This window comes from Bombina bombina, chromosome 3 (genome assembly GCF_027579735.1).
Source record: "Bombina bombina isolate aBomBom1 chromosome 3, aBomBom1.pri, whole genome shotgun sequence".
Taxonomy (NCBI): Eukaryota; Metazoa; Chordata; class Amphibia; order Anura; family Bombinatoridae; genus Bombina; species Bombina bombina.
The window spans coordinates 965,862,700-965,886,401 of record NC_069501.1 but is presented as its reverse complement, the minus strand read 5'-3'; the positions used below and the strand labels follow the sequence as shown (position 1 = coordinate 965,886,401).

Genomic DNA, 23,702 nt, shown 5'->3' with positions numbered 1-23,702 from the left:
AGCGCCCAAGGATCCAGAACATCTCTTGCCCAAGCCTGAGCGAAGAGAGAGAGTCTGCCCCCCACCAGATCCGGTCCCGGATCGGGGGCCAACATTTCATGCTGTCTTGGTAGCAGTGGCAGGTTTCTTGGCCTGCTTTCCCTTGTTCCAGCCTTGCATTGGTCTCCAAGCTGGCTTGGCTTGAGAAGAATTACCCTCTTGCTTAGAGGACGTAGCACCTTGGGCTGGTCCGTTTCTACGAAAGGGACGAAAATTAGGTTTATTTTTTGCCTTGAAAGGCCGATCCTGAGGAAGGGCGTGGCCCTTACCCCCAGTGATATCAGAGATAATCTCTTTCAAGTCAGGGCCAAACAGCGTTTTCCCCTTGAAAGGAATGTTAAGTAGCTTGTTCTTGGAAGACGCATCAGCCGACCAAGATTTCAACCAAAGCGCTCTGCGCGCCACAATAGCAAACCCAGAATTCTTAGCCGCTAACCTAGCCAATTGCAAAGTGGCGTCTAGGGTGAAAGAATTAGCCAATTTGAGAGCATTGATTCTGTCCATAATCTCCTCAAAAGGAGGAGAATCACTATCGACCGCCTATATCAGCTCATCGAACCAGAAACATGCGGCTGTAGCGACAGGGACAATGCATGAAATTGGTTGTAGAAGGTAACCCTGCTGAACAAACATCTTTTTAAGCAAACCTTCTAATTTTTTATCCATAGGATCTTTGAAAGCACAACTATCCTCTATGGGTATAGTGGTGCGTTTGTTTAAAGTGGAAACCGCTCCCTCGACCTTGGGGACTGTCTGCCATAAGTCCTTTCTGGGGTCGACCATAGGAAACAATTTTTTAAATATGGGGGGAGGGACGAAAGGAATACCGGGCCTTTCCCATTCTTTATTAACAATGTCCGCCACCCGCTTGGGTATAGGAAAAGCTTCTGGGAGCCCCGGCACCTCTAGGAACTTGTCCATTTTACATAGTTTCTCTGGGATGACCAACTTTTCACAATCATCCAGAGTGGATAATACCTCCTTAAGCAGAATGCGGAGATGTTCCAACTTAAATTTAAATGCAATCACATCAGGTTCAGCTTGTTGAGAAATGTTCCCTGAATCAGTAATTTCTCCCTCAGACAAAACCTCCCTGGCCCCATCAGACTGGGTTAGGGGCCCTTCAGAAATATTATTATCAGCGTCGTCATGCTCTTCAGTATCTAAAACAGAGCAGTCGCGCTTACGCTGATAAGTGTTCATTTTGGCTAAAATGTTTTTGACAGAATTATCCATTACAGCCGTTAATTGTTGCATAGTAAGGAGTATTGGCGCGCTAGATGTACTAGGGGCCTCCTGAGTGGGCAAGACTCGTGTAGACGAAGGAGGGAATGATGCAGTACCATGCTTACTCCCCTCACTTGAGGAATCATCTTGGGCATCATTGTCATTGTCACATAAATCACATTTATTTAAATGAATAGGAATTCTGGCTTCCCCACATTCAGAACACAGTCTATCTGGTAGTTCAGACATGTTAAACAGGCATAAACTTGATAACAAAGTACAAAAAACGTTTTAAAATAAAACCGTTACTGTCACTTTAAATTTTAAACTGAACACACTTTATTACTGCAATTGCGGAAAAACATGAAGGAATTGTTCAAAATTCACCAAATTTTCACCACAGTGTCTTAAAGCCTTAAAAGTATTGCACACCAAATTTTGAAGCTTTAACCCGTAAAATAACGGAACCGGAGCCGTTTTGAACTTTAACCCCTTTACAGTCCCTGGTATCTGCTTTGCTGAGACCCAACCAAGCCCCAAGGGGAATACGATACCAAATGACGCCTTCAGAAAGTCTTTTCTAAGTATCAGAGCTCCTCTCACATGCGACTGCATGCCATGCCTCTCAAAAACAAGTGCGCAACACCGGCGCGAAAATGAGGCTCTGCCTATGCTTTGGGAAAGCCCCTAAAGAATAAGGTGTCTAAAACAGTGCCTGCCGATATTATTATATCAAAATACCCAGATAAAATGATTCCTCAAGGCTAAATATGTGTTAATAATCAATCGATTTAGCCCAGAAAAAGTCTACAGTCTTAATAAGCCCTTTTTTTAAGCCCTTATTTACGATCGTAATAAACATGGCTTACCGGATCCCATAGGGAAAATGACAGCTTCCAGCATTACATCGTCTTGTTAGAATGTGTCATACCTCAAGCAGCAAGAGACTGCTCACTGTTCCCCCAACTGAAGTTAATTGCTCTCAACAGTCCTGTGTGGAACAGCCATGGATTTTAGTGACGGTTGCTAAAATCATTTTCCTCATACAAACAGAAATCTTCATCTCTTTTCTGTTTCTGAGTAAATAGTACATACCAGCACTATTTCAAAATAACAAACTCTTGATTGAATAATAAAAACTACAGTTAAACACTAAAAAACTCTAAGCCATCTCCGTGGAGATGTTGCCTGTACAACGGCAAAGAGAATGACTGGGGTAGGCGGAGCCTAGGAGGGATCATGTGACCAGCTTTGCTGGGCTCTTTGCCATTTCCTGTTGGGGAAGAGAATATCCCACAAGTAAGGATGACGCCGTGGACCGGACACACCTATGTTGGAGAAATAAACAGTAATACATGTCAAGAATGGCTGAATCAGCTTATAAAGACTAAAAAGATTATAAAATGATGTGTTGCTGACTAATCTTATTTATTATTCAGGGGTTAACAGATGCTCTAATTTAAAATGATCATGGATTTGTAACTTTTTTTTTATGTCAGTCGAGCTCTATCTGATAAAGTTTGGCTATTGAAAAATAAATTAAAGTGTTGATGCATTCAAAAGGTGTTTATTCACAAAATTACCTAGTATGTTATAATATTTTTCTTCTGTCCTGAAGAAATTTAAAGGGACACGGAACCCAATTTTTTTATTTTGTGATTCAGATAGAGCATGCAATTTTAAGCAACTTTCTAATTTACTCCTATTATCAATTATTCTTCGTTCTCTTGCTATCTTTATTTGAAATAAAAGCCATCTAAGCTTTTTTGGGTTAAGAACTCTGGACAGCACTTGATTGGTGGATGGATTTTTTAGCAAGGACAACCCAGGTTGTTCACCAAAATGGGCTGGCATCTAAACTTAGATTCTTGCATTTCAAATAAAGATACCAAGAGAATAAAGAAAAATTGATAATAGGAGTAAATTATAGAGTTGCTTAAAAATTCATCTGAATCACAAAAGAACAATTTTGGGTTCAGTGTCCCTTTAAGTGTTTCCAAAATTACAAAAAGGAGAACAATTTACAAAAATAATGTGAGGAGGTATACAAAAGAGGTGAGTTGAAAAAATGCTATCAAGTCCATAAATCATAAAATACAACTATACACTGTGCAGTATGTGCTCCATTAAATCAATTTCCTTATGTGATTTGCAAAATTACAAAAAATTATATATAAAGCACTCTTAAAGTGAGAGTCTAGTTAAAAATAAACTTTTATGATTCAGATAGGGCATGTCATTTTAAGCAACTTTTATCATCTAATTTGCTCTCTTTGTATTCTTAGTTGAAAGCTAAACCGAGGTAGGCTAGAAGGCCGCCTCTTATCTGAATGCATTTGACAGTTTTTCACAGCTAGAGGGCGTTAGTTCATGTGTGCCATATTCATAACATTGAGCTCACGCATGTGAAGTTACCTAGGAGTCAGCACTGATTGGCTAAAATGCAAATCTGTAAAAAAAAGAACTGAAATAAGAGGGCAGTTTGCAGAGGCTTAGATATGAGGTAACCACAGAGGTAAAAAATATAAATTATGCTTACCTGATAATTTCATTTCCATCGTGGGGAGGAGAGTCCACGGCTTCATTCATTACTCATGGGAATTCAGAACCTGGCCACCAGGAGGAGGCAAAGACACCCCAGCCAAAGGCTTAAATACCTCCCCCATTTCCCTCATCCCCCAGTCATTCTGCAGAGGGAACAAGGAACAGTAGGAGAAATATCAGGGTATAAATGGTGCCAGAAGAATAATATTAATTTTAGGTCCGCCCACCGGAGCAACCGGTGGGAGCTGTGGACGCTCCTCCCCACGATGGAAATGAAATTATCAGGTAAGCATAATTTATATTTTCCATGTAAAGGGGAGGAGAGTCCACTGTTTCATTCATTACTTGTGGAAACAAATAACCAAGCTCTAGAGGACACTGAATGAAAAAAAAACGGGAGGGCAGCCAAGGCGGAACCTAATCTGAGGGCACCACAGCCTGTAAAACCTTTCTCCCAAAAACTGCTTCCGCCGAAGCAAAAACGTCAAATTTGTAAAATTTTGTAAAGGTATGTAAGGAGGACCAGGTAGCTGCCTTACAAATCTGCTCCATAGAAGCCTCAGTCTTGAAGGTCCGAAGAAGAAGCCACAGCTCTAGTTGAATGAGCCGTGATCCTCTGAGGAGGCTTATGTCCCACTGTCTCGTAGGCCAAGCGAATCATGCTGCTCAACCAAAAGGATAAAGAAGTTGAAGAGGCCTTCTGCCCCTTGCGCTTCCCTGAATACACCACAAAAAAAAAAAGATGTAGACTGTATGAAATCCTTCGTAGCCTGAAGATAAAACTTCAAAGCACGAACAACATCCAAATTTTGAAGTAGCCTCTCCTTAGGAGAAGAAGGGTTAGGACACAAAGAAGGAACAACTATTTCCTGATTGATGTTACAGGTAGACACAACCTTGGGAAGTAATCCCAAACCAGTGCAAAGAACAGCCTTATCAGCATGAAAAAACAGATAAGGAGGCTCATATTGCAAGGCTGCCAACTCAGATACTCTGCGTGCCGATGCAATAGCCAACAAAAACAGAACCTTCCAAGAAAGCAACTTAATGTCAAGAGAGTGCATAGGTTCAAACAAAACCCTCTGCAACACCTTCAAAACCACGTTCAAGCTCCAGACAGAGCCTGAACAAAAGACTGGATATCAGGAAGTAAAGCGAGCCTCTTGTGCAACAGCACAGATAATGCCGAAATCTGTCCCTTCAAGCAACTGGTGGCAAGCCCCTTTTCCAGTCCATCCTGGAGAAAGGACAGAATCCTGGATACCTTAACCTTGTGCCAAGGATAGCCATGCTTCTCACACCAGGACAAGCAAGTCCTCCACACCTTATGATAGATGCGACGAGTGACCGGCTTCCTGGCCTGAATGAGAGTATCAATCACTCACTCAGAGAATCCTCTCCTAGCTAAGACTAAGCGTTCAATCTCCATGCAGTCAGCCTCAGAGAATCTAGATTTTGATGTTAAAAGGGACCCTGTACCAACAGATCCCTGCGACAGGGTAACCTCCATGGAGGAGACAATGACATCCCCACTAGGTCCACAAACCACGTCCTCCGCGGCTACAACGGAGCAATCAGAATAGCTGAAGCTTGCTCCTGCTTGATGCAGGCCACTACTTGAGGTAGAAGTGGTATTGGTGGAAAAACGTAAACTAGGTTGAACCCCAAAGGAACCGCTAAAGCGTCTGTCAGCTCTGCCTGGGGATCCCTGGATCGCGACCCGTATCTGGGTAGCTTGCAATTGAGTCTGGATGCCATGAGATCTATTTCCGGCGTCCCCCATCTGAGACAAATCTCCGCAAACACCTCGGGATGGAGAGACCATTCCCCCGGATCGAAGGATTGCCTGCTTAGAAAATCCGCTTCCCAGTTGTCCACACCCGGAATGTGGATTGCAGAGAGGGAGCAGCTGTGGGACTGTGCCAATTCCAATATCAGAACTCCCTCATTGCTAGGGAGCTCCTCGTCCCCCCCGATGGTTGATGTAAGCCACCAAGGTAATGTTGTCTGTCTGGAACCTGATGAAGTTGAACGAGCCCAGGAGAGGCCACGCCTTCAGAGTATTGTAGATCGCTCGAAGTTGCAGAATGTTGATCGGAAGTAGAGACTCTTGTTGAGACCACCTTCCCTGTGCCATCCTTGCACCCCAAACAGCACCCCACCCTATTAGACTCGCGTCCGTAGTTACAATCTCCCAGGACGGTCTCAGGAAGGTTGTCCCCTGGGACAGTTGATGCGGACGGATCCACAAAGAAAGGGAATCCCTTGTCCGAACATCCAGAGAAATCTGTTGCAATAGATCTGAATGATCGCCGTTCCACTGACTCAACATGCACAGCTGAAGAGGTCTGAGATGGAACCTGGCGAATGGAATGACATCGATGATGGACACCATGAGCCAGATCACCCCCATACTTTGAGCCACCGAGGGACTGGAGGAGGACTGAAGACTCTCGGGCCGTCGCCAGACCAAAGGGAAGGGCCACAAACTGGAAATGTTGGTCCAGAAACGCAAATTTCAGGAACCTGAAGTGATCCCTGTGGATTGGCACATGAAGGTAGGCATCCTGCAAGTCTATAGTCGTCATGAACTGACCCTCTTGAACTAGGGGCAGAATCGATCTGATCATTTCCATTTTTAATGATGGAACAGACAGAAATTTGTTTAAACGTTTTAGATCTAGAATCGGGCAGAACGTTCCCTCGTTGTTTGGGACCACAAAAAGGTTTGAATAGTACCCTAGACACCTTTCTGCTGGGGGTACTGGTACAATAACTCAGAGAGAAGAGAGAACCATCACACAGTCTAGAAAGGCATTTCTCTTTCCTGGCCTGGAATACAGATTTGACAAGAGGAATCTGCCCCTGGGTGGATGAGATCTGAATCCTATCCTGTATCCATGGGCGACAACCTTCAGAACCCAAGGGTCCTGAACATCCTGCAACCAGGCCTCTGAGAAGAGAGATAATCTGCCCCCTACTTGGTCCGGAGACCGGTCGGGGGACGCCCCTTCATGCCGACTTTGTTTCGCTTGGACTTATTCCAAGACTGAGCTGATTTCCAAGTACCCTTGGACTGGTCCGCTTTCGCGTTGGGCCTTGTCCGCACGAAAGGGACGAAAAGTAGATCCCTTAGGCTTAACCTTTTTATCCTGCGGTAGAAAAGTGCCCTTGCCTCCAGTAACCATGGATATGATCGAGTCCAATCCTGGACCAAACAGGATCTTTCCCTGAAAGGGAAGGGATAGAAGTCTGGACTTTGAGCTCATGTCCGCAGACAACGATTTTAGCCACAGAGCCCTGCGGGCTAATACGGAAAAACCTGACACCTTTGCGTTCAGGCGAATAATTTGCATATTGGCATCACAAATAAAAGAATTAGTGACCCTCAAGGCCTTAATTCTCTCCTGTATCTCGTCGAGGGGAGTCCCCCTCTCGACCATGTCAGACAGAGACTCGCACCAATATGTCGCAGCTCCGGCAACAGCAGCTACCGCCGCTGCCAGCTGAAAAACAAACCCTGTATGTTGTAAAATCTTTCTTAACATGTTCTCCAACTTTTTATCCATGTGCTCTTTAAACTACAAACTATCCTCAAGAGGAATCGTCGTCCGCTTTGCAAGCGCAGAGATAGCACCATCCACCTTAGAGACAGTCCCCCATAACTCAAGTTGAGAGTCCGGGATGGGGAGCAGCTTCTTAAAAGGAAGAAGAAGGGGAAAAGGAAGAACTTAATCACTCCCATTCATTCTTAATAATGTTAGCCATCTTAACAGGAACCCGGAAGGTCTGAGGTACCACCCTGTCCTCATACACTTTATCAAGCTTAGGAATCGAAGGTTCCTCCGGTAGTTTCGGTTCCGGAACCTCGAGAGTAGCAAGTACTTGTTTCTGCAAAAAGCGCAAATTCTCCATCCTAAACCTAAAGTCAGGCTTCTATGCAGCGGGAGCTTTAGATGACAGAGTCTGACCCATAAGGAACGTCCTCTGAAGAGTCGGAGTCGTCCTCGTCAGCGGATAATCTTTCCGAGATATCCTTTGGAGTATAGGACCCCTGGAAGGATCGCCATATTTTACCTTACGCTTGGCAGAACGTGGTAAGGCACTTATTACCTTAGAGACCGCCGTTTGCAGTTGATCCTCAAAATCTGACGGCCAACGGCTCTCTCCCATAGGAAAAATAGACATGCCCTGGGGCGCTACATGTGTACTCGGAGATGAATGTAGGGAATGCACCTCACGGAACAGGGATCCCTCAGAGGTGGACGGCTCAGTAGTACTAGACATCCGTTTCTTTCTAGATGTCGTGACTTTAACAAGGCATGTGGAACATAGTTACGCAGGTGGATCTACCAGAACCTCCTCGCAATAAACACAGGTACTAGACTTATTAAGGAGGGAGTACCCTTTAACGCGACAGTCTCCTCCATAGCTTGCGGCTTTAGTACGGACTATGTAACTCAAAATAAAAATGGCACCTTTATAACCACCAATGGCCGGGGCACTCAGCACCTCCTATAACCCGGACCACAGAAACCGTTATGTCTCCTGCGCCGTTGGTCAAGCCAGGAAGTCGATAGGCCCCACCCAAGAGAAGGAATGCCTTGCAGGACTGCCCCTGCACTAGGGAAAAAAACTCACCAAATCTGCCGTGCAAATACTCCCGGAAATTAAACTAAAGTCCACCCATTGCCAGAGCCACATCTCACACATATCGCAGCAATGACACAACAAACAATATTATGTAAACCCCCTATGTTCAATAAGAATCTACGCCGTGGAACGGGAACACGGCCTCTCAAGTGTGACAGTGTAGTAGCATCACTCCTGACATGGACTTGAGTGTAGAAAGCAGGCAGCGAAACTCATCAACGCCGAATGCTAATCGAGCTGTTGACAAGTAAGGAATTAAGTTGTGGACTCTCCTCCCCTTTAGATGGAAAGTGTATTATTTTATAACTGTTTTGGTAAAAAGTATATTGTTATATTAATATACTTTTTACCTCTGTGATTACCTTATATCTAAAGTTATGCAGACTATCCCCTTATTTCAGGTAATTTGACAGACTCATTTTGTCCAATCAGTGTCCTCTCAAAGGTAACTCCACGGGTGTGAGCAAAATGCTATTTATATGGCACACATGAACTAAAACCCTCTAGCTGTGAAACACTGTCAAATGCATTCAGATAAGAGGTGGCCTTCAAAGGCTTAAAAATTAGCATATGAGCCCACCTAGGTTTAGCTTTCAACAAAGTATACCAAGAGAACAAAGAAAATTTGATGATAAAAGTAAAATGGAAAATGGTTTAAAAATTACGTGCCCTATCTGAATCATGAAAGTTTCATTTGGACTAGATTGTCCCTGTAATGTTTGCAGTTTTTGATTTAAAAAAAGACAAGAAAAATAAATATGGTATGTCTATATGTAATTTAAAGGGACACTGAACCCAATTTTTTTCTTTTGTGATTCGGATAGAGCATGCAATTTTAAGCAACTTTGTAATTGAATCACGAAAGAAAACATTTGGGTTCAATGTCCCTTTAAGTAATGAGTGTGACAAGTATACATTACTGTATATCAATAGTTAATGTAACGTATAATGAAAAGATACCTTTTTTGTAAAACAGTGAAAGCGATGTTGATTTCTGCTGAGGCTGAGATGCTGCTGATGCATGTCCATTTGGGATAGATGTTGTGGGAATACTAAGTATGGGATACTGCTGAGATGATCTGAGAGGGGATAGATACCTGAGAAATAAAAAGTATACAAAAAAATGTATTTAACTCCTGTGGGTCTTAAACAGGGACATTAAACAGGTGAGTACCACTACAGAAGATTGGTTACAACTCACCATGCTACATTTTTTCCTCTTGTACCTGCAGTTTTTTTTTTTTTTTAACTGTTCTCTTATTTTACCCATTACAGAAACCAGTTGGTAATGCTTTGCATCTTTATACTGGGTGTTACCATCTTGAGGCTAGATTACAAGTTAGGGCTCAAACTAATTTGCGTTACGGCAATCGTGTTTTTGCGAGCCATTTTCATTCCGCTGATATTACAAGTGGAGTGCAATCAACTTTTACGCTTCAATCCTTACCGCAATCTCATAGCTGTGGTTAACTAGTTTCCGAAACAAAAAAGTTGCACAAAACACTTCAAAAATACATTACAATGCAGTAACACTCATAACATTTTTCTGCAATATTTTTATTAAAAAATAAAATAAATGTATCAGTGTTAATATAAGGGCAGGATTGAAGATCTCAGGTATTAGAAGAAAAAAAAGGCAGGCAAATGGCTTTAACATTGAGACACATACATATACATTGCTAAAGATGTATTTGTATGTATATACTGTGGTAGGTCTATATAAGTGTACATATATATTAATGTATTTACAGACATATATACACATATAAAACATTAATATAAATGTACACATATATAGACCTAAATACAAGTGCATTATATCTCTTTGGCATTAAGTAGATGAAAACAGGATAAAACATATTTATGCTATATTCATACTAAATAAAGATTTTAACTACGTATTTACTGTAAATATTTCACGTTTGCTAATGCAAATATGCTATGTTGTTCAAGAGATGGGTGTTCGTTTTTCCCAACAATTTTTTTGTTTTCCACTGACCTCTATGGGGAATGTGAAAATGCGATGGTGTTTGCGCGATCTCGGGTGTTAGGTTGCTCCCCCACTTTTTTTCTCCATTGATTTCTATGGGGGAATACATGTACGCGCAAACTTAAGTAAGGTTTTTTGCGCTATTCAGGTTAACGCTAGCGCAAAATATGTTTTTTTGTAAGTTGTAATACAAATGCAATCCGGTTTACGGTTTTGCGATTTGCAAAGATGAAAATCCTAGCTGAGTTTTCGCTGTCGCAAAACAAAAAATAATAATACTGCACCACTTGTAATCTAGACTTTGGTGCACACGTATTGTTGCAGCCTGTGACAGAAGCAATGTGCTTTCTCAGATCAGTGACACAGCTGTACCTTGCACTTTTGATTAGCCTTGCACAATATAATTTTTTTTTTAAAACATAAATTATGCTTACCTGATAATTTTCTTTTCTTCTGACAGGAAGGCCTCTATTTAACAAAGTCTGGCGGACCTAATCCGACAGTGCAGATCAGGTCCGCCAGACCTCACTGAATACGGAGAGCAATACGCTCTCTGTATTCAGCATTGCACCATCAGCTCACAAGAGCTGCTGGTGCAACGCCGCGCCCTGCAGACTCGTGGCCAATGGGCCGCCAACAGGGAGGGGTCAATCAACCCGATCGTACTCGATCGGGTTGAATTCCGGCGATGTCTGTCTGCTTGCTCACAGCAGGTGGACAGGGTTATGGAGCAGCGGTCTTTGTGACCGCTGCTTCATAACTGCTGTTTCTGGCGAGCCTGCAGGCTCGCCAGAAACACAGGGCATCAAGCTCCATTCGGAGCTTGATATATAGGCCCTGAAGAGTCCACAGCTGCATTCATTACTTTTGGGAATTCACAACCTGGCCACCAGGAAGAGGCAAAGACACCCCAGCCAAAGGCTTCAAATACCTCCCCCACTTCCCTCATCCCCCAGTCATTCTGCCAAGAGAACAAGGAACAGTAGGAGAAAAACATAATTTATGCTTACCTGATAAATTCCTTTCTTCTGTAGTGTGATCAGTCCACGGGTCATCATTACTTCTGGGATATTAACTCCTCCCCAACAGGAAGTGCAAGAGGATTCACCCAGCAGAGCTGCATATAGCTCCTCCCCTCTACGTCACTCCCAGTCATTCGACCAAGGACCAACGAGAAAGGAAAAGCCAAGGGTGAAGTGGTGACTGGAGTATAAATTAAAAAATATTTACCTGCCTTAAAACAGGGCGGGCCGTGGACTGATCACACTACAGAAGAAAGGAATTTATCAGGTAAGCATAAATTATGTTTTCTTCTGTTAAGTGTGATCAGTCCACGGGTCATCATTACTTCTGGGATACCAATACCAAAGCAAAAGTACACGGATGACGGGAGGGATAGGCAGGCTCTTTATACAGAAGGAACCACTGCCTGAAGAACCTTTCTCCCAAAAATAGCCTCCGATGAAGCAAAAGTGTCAAATTTGTAAAATTTGGAAAAAGTATGAAGCGAAGACCAAGTTGCAGCCTTGCAAATCTGTTCAACAGAGGCCTCATTCTTAAAGGCCCAAGTAGAAGCCACAGCTCTAGTGGAATGAGCTGTAATCCTTTCAGGAGGCTGCTGTCCAGCAGTCTCATAAGCTAAACGAATTATGCTACGAAGCCAAAAAGAAAGAGAGGTAGCAGAAGCTTTTTGACCTCTCCTCTGCCCAGAGTAAACGACAAACAGAGAAGACGTTTGTCGAAATTCCTTAGTTGCCTGTAAGTAAAATTTTAGAGCACGGACTACATCCAGGTTGTGCAGTAGACGTTCCTTCTTCGAAGAAGGATTTGGGCATAAAGAAGGAACAACAATCTCTTGATTGATATTCCTGTTAGTAACTACCTTAGGTAAGAACCCAGGTTTAGTACGCAGAACTACCTTATCCGAATGAAAAATCAAATAAGGAGAATCACAATGTAAGGCTGATAACTCAGAGACTCTTCGAGCAGAGGAAATAGCCATTAAAAATAGAACTTTCCAAGATAACAACTTTATATCAATGGAATGAAGGGGTTCAAACGGAACGCCCTGTAAAACATTAAGAACAAGGTTTAAACTCCATGGTGGAGCAACAGTTTTAAACACAGGCTTAATCCTGGCCAAAGCCTGACAAAAAGCCTGGACTTCAGGAACTTCTGACAGACGTTTGTGTAACAGAATGGACAGAGCTGAGATCTGTCCCTTTAATGAACTAGCGGATAAACCCTTTTCTAAACCTTCTTGTAGAAAAGACAATATCCTAGGAATCCTAACCTTACTCCAAGAGTAATCTTTGGATTCACACCAATATAGGTATTTACGCCATATCTTATGGTAAATCTTTCTGGTAACAGGTTTCCTAGCCTGTATTAAGGTATCAATAACTGACTCAGAAAACCCACGTCTTGATAAAATCAAGCGTTCAATTTCCAAGCAGTCAGCTTCAGAGAAGTTAGACTTTGATGTTTGAAGGGACCCTGTATCAGAAGGTCCTGTTTCAGAGGTAGAGACCAAGGTGGACAGGATGACATGTCCACCAGATCTGCATACCAAGTCCTGCGTGGCCACGCAGGTGCTATTAGAATCACTGATGCTCTCTCTTGTTTGATTCTGGCAATCAATCGAGGAAGCATCGGGAAGGGTGGAAACACGTAAGCCATCCTGAAGTCCCAAGGTGCTGTCAGGGCATCTATCAGGACTGCTTCTGGATCCCTGGATCTGGACCCGTAACGAGGAAGCTTGGCGTTCTGTCGAGACGCCATGAGATCTATCTCTGGTTTGCCCCAACGTCGAAGTATTTGGGCAAAGACCTCCGGATGAAGTTCCCACTCCCCCGGATGAAAAGTCTGACGACTTAAGAAATCCGCCTCCCAGTTCTCCACTCCCGGGATGTGGATTGCTGACAGGTGGCAAGAGTGAGACTCTGCCCAGCGAATTATCTTTGATACTTCCATCATAGCTAGGGAGCTTCGTGTCCCTCCCTGATGGTTGATGTAAGCTACAGTCGTGATGTTGTCCGACTGAAACCTGATGAAACCCCGCGTTGTCAACTGGGGCCAAGCCAGGAGGGCATTGAGAACTGCTCTCAATTCCAGAATGTTTATTGGCAGGAGACTCTCCTCCTGACTCCATTGTCCCTGAGCCTTCAGAGAATTCCAGACGGCACCCCAACCTAGAAGGCTGGCGTCTGTTGTTACAATTGTCCAGTCTGGTCTGCTGAATGGCATCCCCCTGGACAGATGTGGCCGAGAAAGCCACCAAAGAAGAGAATTTCTGGTCTCTTGATCCAGATTCAGAGAAGGGGATAAGTCTGAGTAATCCCCATTCCACTGACTTAGCATGCACAGTTGCAGTGGTCTGAGGTGTAGGCGTGCAAAGGGTACTATGTCCATTGCCGCTACCATTAGGCCGATTACCTCCATGCATTGAGCCACTGACGGGTGTTGAATGGAATGAAGGGTGCGGCAAGCACTTTGAAGTCTTGTTAACCTGTCCTCTGTCAGGTAAATCTTCATTTTTACAGAATCTATAAGAGTCCCCAGGAAGGGAACTCTTGTGAGTGGAACGAGTGAACTTTTCTTTTCGTTCACCTTCCATCCATGTGACCTTAGAAATGCCAGTACTAACTCTGTATGAGACTTGGCAGTTTGAAAGCTTGAAGCTTGAATCAGAATGTCGTCTAGGTATGGAGCTACCGAGATTCCCCGCGGTCTTAGTACCGCCAGAAGAGCACCCAGAACCTTTGTGAAGATTCTTGGAGCTGTAGCCAATCCGAATGGAAGAGCCACAAACTGGTAATGCCTGTCTAGGAAGGCAAACCTTAGGTACCGGTAATTATCTTTGTGAATCGGTATGTGAAGGTAAGCATCTTTTAAATCTACAGTGGCCATGTACTGACCCTCTTGGATCATAGGTAAAATTGTCCGAATAGTCTCCATCTTGAACGATGGAACTCTTAGGAACTTGTTTAGGATCTTTAAGTCCAGGATTGGTCTGAAAGTTCCCTCTTTTTTGGGAACCACAAACAGATTTGAGTAAAACCCCTGTCCCTGTTCCGATCGTGGAACTGGGTGGATTACTCCCATTAACAAGAGCTCTTGTACGCAGCGTAGAAACGCCTCTTTCTTTGTCTGGATTGTTGACAACCTTGACAGATGAAATCTCTCTCTTGGAGGAGAGTATTTGAAGTCCAGAAGGTATCCCTGAGATATTATTTCTAGCGCCCAGGGATCCTGGACATCTCTTGCCCAAGCCTGGGCGAAGAGAGAAAGCCTGCCCCCCACTAGATCCGATCCCGGATCGGGGGCCCTCAATTCATGCCGTTTTAGGGGCAGCAGTAGGTTTCCTGGTCTGCTTGCCCTTGTTCCAGGACTGGTTAGGTTTCCAGCCTTGTCTGTAGCGAGCAACAGCTCCTTCCTGTTTTGGTGCAGAGGAAGTTGATGCTGCTCCTGCTTTGAAATTACGAAAGGAACGAAAATTAGACTGTCTAGTCTTAGTTTTGGCTTTGTCCTGAGGCAGGGCATGGCCTTTACCTCCTGTAATGTCAGCGATAATCTCTTTCAACCCGGGCCCGAATAAGGTCTGCCCTTTGAAAGGTATATTAAGCAATTTAGACTTAGAAGTAACATCAGCTGACCAGGATTTTAGCCACAGCGCCCTGCGTGCCTGAATGGCGAATCCTGAATTCTTCGCCGTAAGTTTAGTTAGATGTACTACGGCCTCCGAAATGAAAGAATTAGCTAGTTTAAGCACTCTAAGCCTGTCCGTAATGTCGTCCAGAGTAGCTGAACTAATGTTCTCTTCCAGAGACTCAATCCAGAACGCCGCTGCAGCCGTGATCGGCGCAATGCATGCAAGGGGTTGCAATATAAAACCTTGTTGAACAAACATTTTCTTAAGGTAACCCTCTAATTTTTTATCCATTGGATCTGAAAAGGCACAGCTATCCTCCACCGAGATAGTGGTACGCTTAGCTAAAGTAGAAACTGCTCCCTCTACCTTAGGGACCGTTTGCCATAAGTCCCGTGTGGTGGCGTCTATTGGAAACATTTTTCTAAATATCGGAGGGGGTGAGAACGGCACACCGGGTCTATCCCACTCCTTAGAAACAATTTCAGTAATTCTCTTAGGTATAGGAAAAACCTCAGTACTCGTCGGTACCGCAAAATATTTATCCAACCTACACATTTTCTCTGGTATTGCAACTGTGTTACAATCATTCAGAGCCGCTAACACCTCCCCTAGTAATACACGGAGGTTTTCCAGTTTAAATTTAAAATTTGAAATATCTGAATCCAGTCTGTTTGGATCAGAACCGTCACCCACAGAATGAAGTTCTCCGTCCTCATGTTCTGCAACCTGTGACGCAGTGTCTGACATGGCCCTAATATTATCAGCGCACTCTGTTCTCACCCCAGAGTGATCACGCTTACCTCTTAGTTCTGGTAATTTAGCCAAAACTTCAGTCATAACAGAAGCCATATCCTGTAATGTGATTTGTAATGGCCGGCCAGATGTACTCGGCGCTACAATATCACGCACCTCCCGAGCGGGAGATGCAGGTACTGGCACGTGAGGCGAGTTAGTCGGCATAACTCTCCCCTCGTTGTTTGGTGAAATTTGTTCAATTTGTACAGATTGACTTTTATTTAAAGTAGCATCAATACAGTTAGTACATAAATTTCTATTGGGCTCCACTTTGGCATTGCAACAAATGACACAGGTATCTTCCTCTGAATCAGACATGTTTAACACACTAGCAAATAAACTTGCAACTTGGAATACAGTTCAATTAGAATAATATTAAAAACGTACTGTGCCTTTAAGAAGCACAGAAAATCTATGACAGTTGAAAATTAATAAATTGAAACAGTTATAGCCTCAATCCTTGTAAACAACACAACTTTAGCAAAGGTTTAATCCCAATAGCAAAGATAACAAATTCTGAAAGCAGGAAACAATTACAGAATAAACGTTTTTTATCACAGTCAACTATAATTCTCACAGCTCTGCTGAGAGAAATTACCTCCCTCAAAATAAGTTTGAAGACCCCTGAGTTCTGTAGAGATGAACCGGATCATGCAGGAAATACAATGAGCTGCTGACTGAAATAACTGATGCATAGAAAAAGCGCCAAAAAACGGCCCCTCCCCCTCACACACAGCAGTGAGAGAGAACAGAAACTGTCAGAAAAAGATTAAGCAACTGCCAAGTGGAAAAATGGTGCCCAAACATTTATTCACTCAGTACCTCAGCAAATGAAAACGATTTTACATTCCAGCAAAAACGTTAAACATAATTTCTAGTTATTAAACAACTTTATGTACTTCTTACAGTGTAATTCTAGTGAAGTACCATTCCCCAGAATACTGAAGTGTAAAGTATACATACATGACATTATATCGGTATGGCAGGATTTTCTCATCAATTCCATTGTCAGAAAATAAAAGCTGCTACATACCTCTATGCAGATTCATCTGCCCGCTGTCCCCTGATCTGAAGTTTACCTCTCCTCAGATGGCCGAGAAACAGCAATATGATCTTAACTACTCCGGCTAAAATCATAGCAAAAACTCTGGTAGATTCTTCTTCAAACTCTGCCAGAGAGGTAATAACACACTCCGGTGCTATTTTAAAATAACAAACTTTTGATTGAAGATATAAAACTAAGTATAATCACCATAGTCCTCTCACACCTCCTATCTAGTCGTTGGGTGCAAGAGAATGACTGGGAGTGACGTAGAGGGGAGGAGCTATATGCAGCTCTGCTGGGTGAATCCTCTTGCACTTCCTGTTGGGGAGGAGTTAATATCCCAGAAGTAATGATGACCCGTGGACTGATCACACTTAACAGAAGAAACATAATTTATTTAAGAACGTACCTGATAAATTCATTTCTTTCATATTGGCAAGAGTCCATGAGCTAGTGACGTATGGAATATACAATCCTACCAGGAGGGGCAAAGTTTCCCAAACCTCAAAATGCCCATCAATACACCCCTCACCACACCCACAATTCAGTTTAATGAAAAGCCAAGAAGTGGGGTGATAAAGAAAGGAGTAAAAAGCATCAACAAAGGAATTTGGAAATAACTGTGCTTTATACCAAAAATAATAACCACCAAAAAAAAAGGGTGGGCCTCATGGACTCTTGCCAATATGAAAGAAATGAATTTATCAGGTAAGTTCTTACATAAATTATGTTTTCTTTCATGTAATTGGCAAGAGTCCATGAGCTAGTGACGTATGGGATAACAATACCCAAGATGTGGAACTCCACGCAAGAGTCACTAGAGGGAGGGATAAAAACAGCCATTTTTCGCTGAAAAAAATAATCCACAACCCAAATTCTAAGTTAATTCTCATTAAATGAAAAGAAAAACATAATTTATGCTTACCTGATAAATTTATTTCTCTTGTGGTGTATCCAGTCCACGGATCATCCATTACTTGTGGGATATTCTCCTTCCCAACAGGAAGTTGCAAGAGGATCACCCACAGCAGAGCTGCTATATAGCTCCTCCCCTAACTGCCATATCCAGTCATTCGACCGAAGACAAGCAGAGAAAGGAGAAACCATAGGGTGCAGTGGTGACTGTAGTTTAAAGTTAAAAAATACCTGCCTTAAAATGACAGGGCGGGCCGTGGACTGGATACACCACAAGAGAAATAAATTTATCAGGTAAGCATAAATTATGTTTTCTCTTGTAAGGTGTATCCAGTCCACGGATCATCCATTACTTGTGGGATACCAATACCAAAGCTAAAGTACACGGATGAAGGGAGGGACAAGACAGGTACTTAAACGGAAGGTACCACTGCCTGTAAAACCTTTCTCCCAAAAATAGCCTCCGAAGAAGCAAAAGTATCAAATTTATAGAATTTTGAAAAGGTATGAAGCGATGTGGTATACCTTTAACTCTAACCCCTCCTATTTGGTCTCCACCCTATTTAAGGACTACCTGTAACACTCATTTACTGCCTGATTATTGAAGTCATAGCTACTCTGTTGTAGCTTTCCTTATTTCAGGTCTCCTATTGCTTGTATCCTGTGCAAGGTGGTTTACTTTGTTTACTATTGCTGTGTCTTGAATCTCTTACGATCTAATCGTTACTTTGTCATTACCGACTCTGGATCATTCAACGGCCGGATCTACTTTTTCACCGCTACCCGGAAGTAAGCCGCATTCACACACGCTGCCTGTCCCAGACACGGATCTTCCAATGCGGTAACAGAATAATCACGGTCCTCAAGGTGGTAACGTACACGAACAAAGCTAAAGCCTTTAAACTTCTTATCTGCTTGTTTTTTGTTACCATACTGAATTATTGGGCATATCCTATTACCTGCAACATCCAATATGAACAAACATTGTATGTCTGTGGAATGTCTGAACTTGTAAATATTTTAGGCTGTGTGTGATTGCGTGAAGTAAAAAGGATCAATTGTTTCTACCATTTCAGATTCTGAGCTTGCCAGTATTTCTTTTTCATCTGTGGCCTCCGGTTATATATATATATATCTCGAACATAAGATATATATTATATTAATAAATCCTTATGTTTATTAACACCTAAGTCAGTAGTTAATATATAAATTCATCATATATTAAATGTCTCATATTGTTTAATCAGGCTACATAGAAGTTGTTTTCTGATTACTACAAAAAAGAGCAACAAGCTCTAATTTTAGGGCTAACCTTTATAACAAATGTGCAAATACTTGTTTACTGAAATACAAAGCTCAGAATACCACATAATAATCAGGCCCAAAACCGAATTTTGAAATAATTAACATTATGGATCCTAATGAAATAAAAAAGGAGTTTAATAATGTCTATCTTAAACTTGATTATTTAGCAAGAGCTGTGACTGAAGTGCAGACTGAAAATGCTGCACTTAAAACTATAGTTAAAGATTTTGTTACACAAAAGCCTCATGACCCACCTGAACCTCATATTAATTATCCACAACCTTTTTCAGGGAAACGTTCTGAGTTCAGGGAATTTAAGAATGCCTGTAATTTATTATTTTCTCTTAGACCTAAGACTTATCATACTGAGCGGATTAAAGTTTGTACCACAATATCTTTCCTACAAGGTGAACCCAGGACTTGGGCTAATAGGTTTTTTGAAAAACAGAATTTATGTTTACCTGATAAATTACTTTCTCCAACGGTGTGTCCGGTCCACGGCGTCATCCTTACTTGTGGGATATTCTCTTCCCCAACAGGAAATGGCAAAGAGCCCAGCAAAGCTGGTCACATGATCCCTCCTAGGCTCCGCCTACCCCAGTCATTCGACCGACGTTAAGGAGGAATATTTGCATAGGAGAAACCATATGGTACCGTGGTGACTGTAGTTAAAGAAAATAAATTATCAGACCTGATTAAAAAAAAAAAACCAGGGCGGGCCGTGGACCGGACACACCGTTGGAGAAAGTAATTTATCAGGTAAACATAAATTCTGTTTTCTCCAACATAGGTGTGTCCGGTCCACGGCGTCATCCTTACTTGTGGGAACCAATACCAAAGCTTTAGGACACGGATGAAGGGAGGGAGCAAATCAGGTCACCTAAATGGAAGGCACCACGGCTTGCAAAACCTTTCTCCCAAAAATAGCCTCAGAAGAAGCAAAAGTATCAAACTTGTAAAATTTGGTAAAAGTGTGCAGTGAAGACCAAGTCGCTGCCCTACATATCTGATCAACAGAAGCCTCGTTCTTGAAGGCCCATGTGGAAGCCACAGCCCTAGTGGAATGAGCTGTGATTCTTTCGGGAGGCTGCCGTCCGGCAGTCTCGTAAGCCAATCTGATGATGCTTTTAATCCAAAAAGAGAGAGAGGTAGAAGTTGCTTTTTGACCTCTCCTTTTACCGGAATAAACAACAAACAAGGAAGATGTTTGTCTAAAATCCTTTGTAGCATCTAAATAGAATTTTAGAGCGCGAACAACATCCAAATTGTGCAACAGACGTTCCTTCTTTGAAACTGGTTTCGGACACAGAGAAGGTACGATAATCTCCTGGTTAATGTTTTGTTAGAAACAACTTTTGGAAGAAAACCAGGTTTAGTACGTAAAACCACCTTATCTGCATGAAACACCAGATAAGGAGGAGAACACTGCAGAGCAGATAATTCTGAAACTCTTCTGGCAGAAGAAATTGCAACTAAAAACAAAACTTTCCAAGATAATAACTTAATATCAACGGAATGCAAGGGTTCAAACGGAACCCCCTGAAGAACTGAAAGAACTAAATTGAGACTCCAAGGAGGAGTCAAAGGTTTGTAAACAGGCTTAATTCTAACCAGAGCCTGAACAAAGGCTTGAACATCTGGCACAGCAGCCAGTTTTTTGTGAAGTAACACCGACAAGGCAGAAATCTGTCCCTTCAGGGAACTTGCAGATAAACCCTTTTCCAATCCTTCTTGAAGGAAGGATAGAATCCTAGGAATCTTAACCTTGTCCCAAGGGAATCCTTTAGATTCACACCAACAGATATATTTTTTCCAAATTTTGTGGTAAATCTTTCTAGTTACAGGCTTTCTGGCCTGAACAAGAGTATCGATAACAGAATCTGAGAACCCTCGCTTCGATAAAATCAAGCGTTCAATCTCCAAGCAGTCAGCTGGAGTGAAACCAGATTCGGATGTTCGAACGGACCCTGAACAAGAAGGTCTCGTCTCAAAGGTAGCTTCCAAGGTGGAGCCGATGACATATTCACCAGATCTGCATACCAAGTCCTGCGTGGCCACGCAGGAGCTATCAAGATCACCGACGCCCTCTCCTGATTGATCCTGGCTACCAGCCTGGGGATGAGAGGAAACGGCGGGAACACATAAGCTAGTTTGAAGGTCCAAGGTGCTACTAGTGCATCCACTAGAGCCGCCTTGGGATCCCTGGATCTGGACCCGTAGCAAGGAACCTTGAAGTTCTGACGAGAGGCCATCAGATCCATGTCTGGAATGCCCCACAGCTGAGTGACTTGGGCAAAGATTTCCGGATGGAGTTCCCACTCCCCCGGATGCAATGTCTGACGACTCAGAAAGTCCGCTTCCCAATTTTCCACTCCTGGGATGTGGATAGCAGACAGGTGGCAGGAGTGAGACTCCGCCCATAGAATGATTTTGGTCACTTCTTCCATCGCTAGGGAACTCCTTGTTCCCCCCTGATGGTTGATGTACGCAACAGTTGTCATGTTGTCTGATTGAAACCGTATGAACTTGGCCCTCGCTAGCTGAGGCCAAGCCTTGAGAGCATTGAATATCGCTCTCAGTTCCAGAATGTTTATCGGTAGAAGAGATTCTTCCCGAGACCAAAGACCCTGAGCTTTCAGGGATCCCCAGACCGCGCCCCAGCCCATCAGACTGGCGTCGGTCGTGACAATGACCCACTCTGGTCTGCGGAATGTCATCCCTTGTGACAGGTTGTCCAGGGACAGCCACCAACGGAGTGAATCTCTGGTCCTCTGATTTACTTGTATCTTCGGAGACAAGTCTGTATAGTCCCCATTCCACTGACTGAGCATGCACAGTTGCAATGGTCTTAGATGAATGCGCGCAAAAGGAACTATGTCCATTGCCGCTACCATCAACCCGATCACTTCCATGCACTGAGCTATGGAAGGAAGAGGAACGGAATGAAGTATCCGACAAGAGTCTAGAAGTTTTGTTTTTCTGGCCTCTGTCAGAAAAATCCTCATTTCTAAGGAGTCTATTATTGTTCCCAAGAAGGGAACCCTTGTTGACGGGGATAGAGAACTCTTTTCCACGTTCACTTTCCATCCGTGAGATCTGAGAAAGGCCAGGACAATGTCCGTGTGAGCCTTTGCTTGAAGAAGGGACGACGCTTGAATCAGAATGTCGTCCAAGTAAGGTACTACAGCAATGCCCCTCGGTCTTAGCACAGCTAGAAGGGACCCTAGTACCTTTGTGAAAATCCTTGGAGCAGTGGCCAATCCGAAAGGAAGCGCCACGAACTGGTAATGTTTGTCCAGGAATGCGAACCTTAGGAACCGATGATGTTCCTTGTGGATAGGAATATGTAGATACGCATCCTTTAAATCCACCGTGGTCATGAATTGACCTTCCTGGATGGAAGGAAGAATTGTTCGAATGGTTTCCATCTTGAACGATGGAACCTTGAGAAACTTGTTTAAGATCTTGAGATCTAAGATTGGTCTGAACGTTCCCTCTTTTTTGGGAACTATGAACAGATTGGAGTAGAACCCCATCCCTTGTTCTCTTAATGGAACAGGATGAATCACTCCCATTTTTAACAGGTCTTCTACACAATGTAAGAATGCCTGTCTTTTTATGTGGTCTGAAGACAACTGAGACCTGTGGAACCTCCCCCTTGGGGGAAGTCCCTGAATTCCAGAAGATAACCTTGGGAGACTATTTCTAGCGCCCAAGGATCCAGAACATCTCTTGCCCAAGCCTGAGCGAAGAGAGAGAGTCTGCCCCCCACCAGATCCGGTCCCGGATCGGGGGCCAACATTTCATGCTGTCTTGGTAGCAGTGGCAGGTTTCTTGGCCTGCTTTCCCTTGTTCCAGCCTTGCATTGGTCTCCAAGCTGGCTTGGCTTGAGAAGTATTACCCTCTTGCTTAGAGGACGTAGCACCTTGGGCTGGTCCGTTTCTACGAAAGGGACGAAAATTAGGTTTATTTTTGGCCTTGAAAGGCCGATCCTGAGGAAGGGCGTGGCCCTTACCCCCAGTGATATCAGAGATAATCTCTTTCAAGTCAGGGCCAAACAGCGTTTTCCCCTTGAAAGGAATGTTAAGTAGCTTGTTCTTGGAAGACGCATCAGCCGACCAAGATTTCAACCAAAGCGCTCTGCGCGCCACAATAGCAAACCCAGAATTCTTAGCCGCTAACCTAGCCAATTGCAAAGTGGCGTCTAGGGTGAAAGAATTAGCCAATTTGAGAGCATTGATTCTGTCCATAATCTCCTCCAAAGGAGGAGAATCACTATCGACCGCCTTTATCAGATCATCAAACCAGAAACATGCGGCTGTAGCGACAGGGACAATGCATGAAATAGGTTGTAGAAGGTAACCTTGCTGAACAAACATCTTTTTAAGCAAACCTTCTAATTTTTTATCCATAGGATCTTTGAAAGCACAACTATCCTCTATGGGTATAGTGGTGCGTTTGTTTAAAGTGGAAACCGCTCCCTCGACCTTGGGGACTGTCTGCCATAAGTCCTTTCTGGGGTCGACCATAGGAAACAA

The 23,702-nt window shown here is 43.2% G+C and overlaps 1 protein-coding gene across 1 annotated transcript in view; it reads right to left on the bottom strand.

Annotated features, from left to right (window-relative positions):
• Nucleotides 1-23,702, bottom strand: part of RB1 (RB transcriptional corepressor 1) — a 1,127,793-nt gene that overhangs the window by 147,777 nt on the left and 956,314 nt on the right. Inside the window, exon 22 of the mRNA XM_053708021.1 lies at nucleotides 9,424-9,560. Within this exon, the coding sequence (XP_053563996.1) occupies nucleotides 9,424-9,560 (137 nt within the window). The remainder of the gene's footprint in view (nucleotides 1-9,423; nucleotides 9,561-23,702) is intronic.